Here is a 10,012-nt window from a genome sequence, read left to right on the forward strand (position 1 = left end):
ACAGCATCTGTGGGTGGTTGTACGGGGGAGCCCCATACATCCCAGATTGAGCGGTGGGTACAGACAGCTATAGTCTAAGGGCCCTATTACACCAACAGATGTCTGACAGATTATCTGACAGATTTTTTCAGCCAAAGCCAGGAACAGAATATAAACAAAGAACAGGTCGTAAAGGAAATATTGGGATTTCCCTTATTTTTAAATCCATTCCTGGCTTTGGCTGAAAAAATCTTTCAAATAATCTGTTAGACATCTTTTGATGTAATAGGGCCCTAAGGTGTATTGGAACCTTTACTGCCGAATGATGGGAGTTGTAATACCGTAACTGCTGTAGAACCACAGGCTGGGAGGAAATGCTTTTCTGAACAGTAAGGGTAAATTCACACGCAGCAGATTTTTTCAGAAATTTACAATCAGTTTCATAAGTCTAAATGGCGCTGCTTCAGAGTTCAGTACAGGGATGTCATGGCATTGCTGCAGACATGTTTGGAACATGTGAATATACTCCTAGGAGATGTTCACACAACAAATGGACTCTGACACTCAACCTACATTGGAATCCTAGTAAAATTTGGTTTCTATTGATCTCACCTATGAAGTATGCCAAAGACATTGGCGCAAGTCATGGAAAAAAGAAAGACGTCAAATGTCACTTCCTGATACACAAGGAGTCAGACACAGGTCAGCCTGACTGAATGGGGCGATAATCTGCCTCCAAATCCAAGCGTGAAAATGCTAATCTGCGGCATAAATTTGAGGGTCCGCCGGAATAATGTGTCATGTGGACATACCCTTCTTAATCCCAATTCTTGTTGGAGTTTCCCGTACAATGTAAATGTCATTGTGCCTGTGCATAATGTTCCATATATTCTGATCCTGGCAGATCTACATATGCCACATAAGTGAGGCTACTTCTGCCAATCTGACTGCACAGTGATAATCATCATGTCTGCGGGGACAATCAGATCCAGCTGACCGGAAAATAGATCCATCGCCAGAATTATCCTCGGTCACTAGACGTAATTGTTACAATCATACAGTCTAACAAAGGCTGCAAGAAGATTTCTTTTGTGAGTCAATGACAAATGCAATTAAAGGGCTATTCCCCCAACAGTTTTATGACATAGTGATAGGATGGATAATAAAACACTGATCGGTCCAGCTGCCGGGACCCCCCCGGCTACTGGTAGACACCAGGTCGTGCATGCATAATCACCCTCTCTACCGAGAGCGCCCAGTGCTAGCCCAGCTCTGTGATTATGCCTATCTTAAATGGGTTTTCTTATCTCAAAAAGTGAGGACGAAGATAAAGACAGAAATGCATGGGATAAATGGGGCCGCTCTGCAGCTCCCTGCACAGCTGGGTGGCTGAAAGCGCTGCTCTGGGGGAACAAACTGCAGCAGGGATGCAAGGCTAAAGCAGCTAAATTTAGGATTGTGGTCTGACGGTCAGATCTCTACCAATTAAAAAAGTGATGGATATTTTAGCAATATATCCAATGGTAAGACTACAATAAGCATCTGGCTGTGCAACACAACTGGACTCAATGCTACGACTGCAATGTACTATACACAATGCACTTGGCTATGCGTGACAGGCGCAGGAATAGACGTCCTCTTGTGTGGCTGATAGTATTGCACGCAGCAGATCAAATGCCCTGTAACAAAAAGCCTACTGTATGGCCATACAGCACATACATGACTGGCATGCTACATAGTCTCCTTAAAGAGTTAAAAGTTTAGAAAACGCCAGTGTCCTATTATATTATATACTATAACTCACCAGCTACTGCAAAACTACAACTCTCACCATCATCAAGTTTTGTAAAGAGCTGCATTTGTTGGTGCTCTATAAATAAGAATATTACTACTATGAGGGTGGTAGTCGTGCAGCAGCTGGTGAGGTTGGGAAATGAAAGGGGAGAGTGTAAAGAACATCTCTCATTCTGGAGGACCTGTCCAGTCCTGGATTATAAAGATAATTCACATGAATGGACAAGGTGTAGTGCCAAGGTTCCCCTGTGGTGGCGCTGCAGGGAAGCTAAACAATTACTTCCAGGTTTCTCCACAAATTCCACCTGATCATTTGGGTTCATTGTGATCAGGTTATTTCCGAACTAAAGGTCCATTTACACGGAAAGATTATCTGACAGATTATCTACCAAAGATCTGAAGCCAAAGCCAGAAACAGACTATAAACAGAGATCAGGTCATAAAGGTAAGACTGAGATTTTTGCTGCTTTTCAAATCAATTCCTGGCTTTAGCTTCAAATCTTTGGCAGATAATCTGCAGGATAATCTTTCTATGTAATGGTGCATTTACAGAGAGAGATTTATCTGACAGATTTTTGAAGCCAAAGCCAAGAACAGACTATAAACAGAGAACAGGTCAAAAGGAAAAAACAGAGATTTCTCTTGTTCTCAAATCCATTCCTGGCTTTGCCTTAAAAAATCTGTCTAATAAATCTCTCTGTGTAAACGCACCATAGAATGACCCCATCGACTAGACATTGTTCAAAGTGGACAGCCCCTTTAAAGGCAATAGGTAAAAAAAACAAGTTACTTATACATTAAGAAAAGTCATAGTGGGACATTTATCAAGGACGATGTGCCTATTTTTTGGTGAATATATATGTTTTTGCACCCAAGTTCTATTTATGAACCAGTATTCGATAGGCGGATATTTTTTAGATGCAATTTTTTAAAGTCTGCCTGTTTTGAGTATTCACCAAAAAATCTAGATAATCCGGGATTAGCGCCCAATTAATCATTTGCAAATTAAAAAAAAAAAAAATTGCACAAAAAGGTGCCGTCCACATCTGGCCTGTAGTAGGTGAATCTTTTTAATCAGTTTTTTTTTGGCGATTATTCTGTGAATATTCAGACATAAAAATTTTTATCCACAAATTTATGAATGTTTGTTTAATTAGGGTAATAAAACAAACGAATACGAGTAAAAAATCGTACGTTTTAGACTCAATAGTAAATGTCCTCTATAGGTTATATTCAACACTCTAATATGGGTATCTATAGCCAAGAGCATCAGTCCTCCATCCCCTTACAGTTACTAAGAGAGATGAGTGAGTCTACAGTAACAGTCACCCAAACGGAATCTAATGAAATAGTCGTCCATTCATTTAGTCCCGAAAAAAGTAGTTCCCCTTCCAAGTGTTCTGATTCCCTGGAGAAATCTTCTATAAGACTCCGAGGTCTCCCAGGACAGTGTCATTCCAGACTTCCCGAAGGCATCTGAAACCCTTGGAAAGCAGAATGACTTTTTCAAGACTAAATGAATCATTTCATTAGATTAAAGGGAACCAGTCGTCATTTCCATGCTGCCCGAATCATCATGGCGATCCCAGGAGGCTTCTCCCGACCTGTCAACATGAAATGATATATCTTTTCTTGTTTGGGTATAGGAAGAAACCTATGAAACAAAGCCAGTGGAGCAAAGAGAAGCCACCAGGGATCCGGTCCAATGACTTGTCATTCAGGCAGCATGGAAGTGATGACAGGTTCCCTTTAATGTCCAGTAGATTGAGCTCATCTCCAGCTACTAGTAAAAGATCTCAGTGCTTGCCTCCACCACTAGGGGTGCTATAGCTCTGCACAGGAGCTGCATACAGTTGTGCATTCACCTATAATAAAGTATGTAAGTGACAATAACAATGATGGAGGGTGCAGCTTCAAAAATGCTGCCCCCTGCAGTCAAAGATGGGTACTGCCCCATGCAAAGTAATCTCCCTTAGATGGTGCCCCCTAGGGGTAAGATACCTAAAGCAGCCATGGAGAAGACAAGAGGAATAGCTAGGAATCCAATGCACTGAGGATATGGAGGAACTCTATAGCCAGTGTGGGCACAGGAGAGGGCATTGTGTGCCAGGCTGCCCCCAGCCATACTGATGGACTTGTCTGTACTACACAAGGTGACTGTATGTGCACCAGGCGATAGCTGCAGCTCACATCCATGACATGCCACCCCCCGGCCACACACAGGCCCACCCGTGCCCTGCCTGTCCTTCGTGTCCCCCACCATCCAGTCCCCCTGCTCCCTCCTGTCACCTGCACATTACACGTATACTCCGAGTCGTCCAGCAGCCTCACGGTGCACACACATGGAAGGTCCAGACTGCGGTTGCTTCCGCTCATTAAGCGACTTAACATCATCCCGAAACCGGGCACGCAACGGGTACACACCCGCTCCGGGTCACAGTGCGCCCGCCGGGCTGTGCTGCAGACACAGCCCGCCTCTACAATCTAGCCGACCAATCAGAGCCGCAGAAAAAGTGACTGACGTCCAGGAGTCCAATGAGCGACAGAGTCAGGAAAGAAAGAAGCCCTCTCTGCTAATTGGTGAGAGGGGCGGTCAGGGGGCGTGGCCTCGCATCCCCATCATCGCTACAATAATTGTTGGTACCCAGAGAGGACGGCGACACTGAGCTGTGTGTGTGTGTGAGTGATAGGGCGCTGTGCAGACAGGGGGCATTGTGGACGCGGCAATGTACAGTGGTCTCACTTTATATATGGTGTCATACAGCAGAAAAGAGTTTACCTACACAGCCACACATAAGCGTGCAATTATGTTTGCAGCATTACAGTAAAACAGGTTGCATGAGTGAGGCTGGATTTTGGGATGGAGACCTTGAGATGTGTAACACCAGGTCCCCTAGCTGTAGGAGGCAGTATAGTGGCCCCAGCAGACTGGGCTGACATCACCTTACAACCAGACACTTCTTACACACCTTTTTGCAATAACTTATGGCTGGGAAAAAAAAACATACATATATACATACATACATACATATATACATACATACATATATATACATACATATATATACATACATATATACATACATACATACATACATATATACATACATACATGCATATATACACATACATACATACATACATATATACATACATACATACATATATACACATACATATATACATACATACATACATACATATATACATACATACATATATACATACATACATATACAGTATACATATATACATACATACATATATACAAACCTACATACATATATACATACATACATACATATATACATACATACTTACATACATACATATATGCACATACATACATACATATATACATACAAACATATACAGTATACATACATATATACATACATACATATATACATACATACATATACAGTATACATACATATATATACATACATACATACATACATGAATTCATATGTAGAGAATCTGCTGTAGCTATCAATGTAAGGAAATGACTGAACACACAGCCAGATGTGCTGCAGATCCTGCAGGTGGGAAGGTAGTCATATAGCATAGCATTAGGTTATGCATACATTGCATTCGCTGCCAAGCTGATAACATTGCTAAAAAAGGACCGACGCATTGAGAATTTTTTAACGGGACAGAAAAATCATTGGTAGTCTCCACTGTAAAATGATCAATTATTTTAACCATCTTAATGCTGACAAGGGAAATGATGTGTTATATTTTCTGTTATGTTAAAAAAAAAAAGAAAGAAGGGAGCTATAAGGTAAAGGGGTTATCCATCATTAGAAAAACATGGCCACTTCCTTCCAGAGACAGCACCACTCTTGTCTCCAGTCTCCAGTTTGGGTGGGGTTTGCAACTCAGTTCCATTGTAGTGAATGGAGCTTAAAGGGGTTGGCCACTTTATAGTAAAACTGCTCAGTGTACAGTATTAGTAAGTGCACTCACTGTATATACTGACAGCAGCTCCCTGTGTACCTCATAGAGCTAATATCAGACTCCCCTCCTCCAGCCTGGGCTGCCCTGCTCTGTGGTGTTTTGGTCCATAAGATTGCTGACATGGAGGAGCATGTGACCATGCCCCGCCCCCCAGTGTCCACCACTGAGCCTGTATATGTCTATGAAAGACACAGGGGACAGGGCCTGGTCACATGGTCCTCCATGTCAGCCATTTTATGGACAGAAACACCACAGAGCAGGGCAGCCCAGCCTGGTGAAGGGGAGTCTGATTTTGGCTCTATGAGGTACACAGGGAGCTGCTGTCAGTATATACAGTGAGTACACTTACCAATACTTTGTACTGACCTATTTTACTTTAAAGTGTTACTGTTGTTATAACTTTCAAAATCTAAATCAACAGTAGATGGGATATAAAGCAAGTTTGCAATATACATTCATTATTATTTTTGCTGTTATCATGCTGTAAAAAAGCAGAACTTACCAGAAATCCAGGTCCAGTCTCCTGAAGGCAGATTTTCTGACTTGTGCTGGTTGTTAAAAAAAAAAGCCTAAACACAGGAATTGGGTCCAGTACAGAGAGTCACAGCTCAATGTGTCCATCAGTCACATGACTGCCTTCTCTGTGAGCGCTCAGATGGCCTGGGATACACAGGACTTCCTATTTACTGACTCTTTGAGAAAAAAAAAAAAAACAGAAAACAGGAAGTGCCGCATTTTCCATGAAAATTGCCGCGAAAATTGCTGCGTTTTCCATGTAAATTGCGAACTTGCTTTATATCACATCTACTGTGGATTTAGAGTTTGAAAGTTATAATGACAGTGACACTTTAATTGCAAACCACACCTGAAGACAAGAGTGGTGCTGTCTCTGGAAGAAAGTGCCCATGTTTATCTAACGCTGGATAACCCCTTTCATAAGAACAATGAGTTCTAGAATGTCTTTGTGCCACACCGCTATTGGCTGGTTATGAAGTCATGGTGCAGGGTGGTGGGACAGATAGACTGATGTGATATAGACCCTTTCTTATCTTATTAGGGCTGGGTTTACACTTCCACTGAGGCTCCATTTGGATCCCCCCATCAACTAGTCCATTCAGTGCGACAGAACGGAGTGTTGAAGAATGGACACTAACTGATACAGATGGATACCTGAAAGTTCCCATTGACCTCAATGGGGTCCGTTGAGTTTCTTTCTGGTGTCTGTTCATTTTGCAGGATTTGGGCAGACAAACAATTACTGCTTGTAGTTTTGTTTTGTTTGCCCAGATTCTACAAGAACTTTTGACTAAACTTTCTAAACAGCCCCCACTGAGCCAATCAATGGACCCCAGGGCATTTCCTGCTCACATTATACATCACCAGAAGCAATGAGCGGTAGTTAGCAATGGGGTCCAGGGCTGTGATCCGATTTTTTTCGAGGACATTGACAGGCCCTGGATGGAGGCACTGGCTGACTCTTATTAGGGAGCAATGTGGCTGGTAATAGTAGTTGTGGCACTATAGCTGGCTGGATGTAAATTTACACATGTAATTGGTGGTTTACTGTGATGCACGAATTGTTCTGGTGGGTAAAATGCCCATGCAGAGAAATGTATCCATAGCCAAGCAAAGCAGAAGACGGACAGCTCACAGCACAAGACCGATTTTGCATTCCTTTAAAGCCATAATCAATAGTAAAGGATAAGTATAATTAATAGCTATATACGCTTTCTCTTTCTGGATCCATTCCCAGCTTTAATAATAAAACTGCATCATAATGCATCTCTGCTGAATGTGAAGCCTGCACCTGCTTACATTTCTAAGAATTTTTTTTAAGGTATTTAAAATTAGATAAAAGATCTGCCCTATTTCCAAAAACAGTGGCAATACTATGCATGGCTGTTATAGGTTATTGTCCGAGTCTAATCTCACCCATTTAACCCCTTTACTAGATGCATTGATCCCATCAAAATACAACAAGCTTAAATGGAAACGTACGCTATGTTCTTGTATTTATCAAAACTCTATGAAACTTTTATTGAGTATTTTAATTAAGTATTAGGGGCATTGTCTGGGAAAAGAAATCTCTGACAAACCTAGGAGTTGCTTAAAAACAATAAACAAGCTATACTCACCTACCTCACTCCTCCGCAGCTGCCATGTGGACATTTCTGGTACTCGGCAGGTAACAGATTCCTTCTGGTTCCTGCAAAGTTACATCTTGGTCAATAAATGACTAAACAGGGCAGTTTCTGTTACAGGAACCAGAAGGCAGTGATCAGCGAAGAACAGGGAGCTGTCAGGATGGGGGTTATGAGACAAGACTTAGACAGTGGGCCCTGAAGCTGAACCCACCCACTGTCCTTACCTACTTGCCTCAGTCAGCCCTAGGCGGCCGCGGACAACCACAAAGACGTTCCCTACACTTAAAGGACAACTCCGGCGAAAATTTTTTTTGGCTTATTTAACACACATTACAAAGTTATATAACTTTGTAATGTGGTTAAATACCCGGTCTGGCCCCCTTCCCCCACTTTCCGACCCCCGACCCCCCACCCCGGAAGTTAAAGAATGTATACATTACCTATTACGGTCGTCACGGTCCTCTTCTCTGGTGTCGGGTGACGTCAGAGCTGGGGGGCGGTCCGGGTCTTCTTCCTCTTCGGCGTCTTCATTGAGAGTGAATGGGAGAGAAAAGGCTGCTGGTGCACATGCGCACCAGCAGCCTTTTCATCGGCTGGAGCGCATCACATGGTTTCCAGCTTGCTCAGCCCTGATTGGCTGAGCTTGCTGGAAGCCATGTGATGCGCTCCAGCCAATGAAAAGGCTGCCGGTGCGCAAGCGCACTGGCAGCCTTTTCTCTCTCATGGACCCGGAAGCAAGAGACATCGCTGGACGGCGGACGCAGGTGACAGTGAGGCGGACGGCGGGCGAATGGAGTGGCGATCGTCACCGGAGGGATGGTGAGTATGGTGTCTGTGTGTGTCTGTGTTTTTTTTTTTTTGGGGGGGGGGGGTCCTGCCGGAGTTGTCCTTTAATAAGTGTAACACTAAACGAGATAGACAGACAAACACAATATGGGACACAACACAAACAGACAACACAGTACAAAATGAGGGATCAAACGGATAGTCAAAAGGTCTAGCGGGAGGTCAGATAACGAGTCAAGCAAACAGAGGAATTAGGAACGGGCATTGCAGGAGTAGACAGGGGGAGCTGGGATCAGGGAATGAACCTTATTTGCCACCAGAGAATAACTGGCTCTGCTTTCATTTATAAGGATCAAAAGCCCGGTCCGGATCCCCATTAGACTGGCACTCTGATCCTCAAGGTTCCAGACAGGTAGAGGCATCTGTTAATCAAAAACACTGCTCAGCTGCAGCAATCAAGGCTAGCAGTGAGTAGTGTAACTCCTGACCAGGAGGCTAGAAGAAAAGCGGGTGTGTCAGACAAAAGGTAAAAACAAGCCCAGTTCACACCAGGCTCACTGCACATTCCTGACAGGAGCATTGGAAAGGAGGCTGCAGGGGCTCAGGGTAGGTGAGTATAGATTGTTTATTATTTTGACATCAGCAGACAAAGTCTTTGAGTTTCCATCTCAGATTTGAACATGAAGAAGCTATCTGCAAAGTGGGTCCCCAAATGTCTAACAACAGATCAGAAAAGCATGTGAGTAAAAGCTTCCCAGTCCATTTGTCAACGTTTCCAGATTGATAAGAACCTCTGGATTAACTGGTCAATATGGATGAGACCTGGATTTATTTGTTTGCCCCTGAAACCAAGGAGCAGTAAAAAGAGTAGAGGCACAGGGGTTCTCCTGGTCCAAAGAGGTTCAGGGTGCAAAAGGTGATGGTGTCTGTGTTCTGGGATAAGGAGGGTATGCTGCTAGTGGACTAGCTTCAAAATGGTTCCACATCAATGCATGGTATTACATTGAACTTTCGGACCAATTAAAGGCAGCTCTGAAGGCCAAAAGATGCGGCAAGCTGTCCAAAGGAACCTTGTTCCTGCAAGTCAACGCCTCCGCTCACACTGCACAAGCGACCACGGCAAAACTGGTGGAGGTAGGCTTCCAGCTGATTGACCACCCACCTTATTCCCCAAATTTAGCTCCCACCGATTATCATCTGTTTCCAAACCTGATGAAATCCTTTTTTTTTTGCAAGGTTTATAGAACTTGGAATACCGATGTAAGACATGGAGAGTGGAATAAATATAAAGTTTCCTCTTCCTATCTCGTATCTTTCTGGGTAAAGCCAAAGACTTATGAGCAACCCCT

The 10,012-nt window shown here is 43.3% G+C and overlaps 1 protein-coding gene across 1 annotated transcript in view; it reads right to left on the bottom strand.

The window, feature by feature from the left end:
* FRMD5 (FERM domain containing 5) overlaps positions 1–4,192 on the bottom strand; it is a 54,703-nt gene extending 50,511 nt beyond the window's left edge. The window contains exon 1 of the mRNA XM_069986584.1: positions 4,063–4,192. Within this exon, the coding sequence (XP_069842685.1) occupies positions 4,063–4,167 (105 nt within the window). The 5' untranslated portion in view covers positions 4,168–4,192. The remainder of the gene's footprint in view (positions 1–4,062) is intronic.
* Positions 4,193–10,012: the final 5,820 nt, after the last annotated feature.

This window comes from Dendropsophus ebraccatus, chromosome 1, assembly GCF_027789765.1.
Source record: "Dendropsophus ebraccatus isolate aDenEbr1 chromosome 1, aDenEbr1.pat, whole genome shotgun sequence".
Taxonomy (NCBI): domain Eukaryota; kingdom Metazoa; phylum Chordata; class Amphibia; order Anura; family Hylidae; genus Dendropsophus; species Dendropsophus ebraccatus.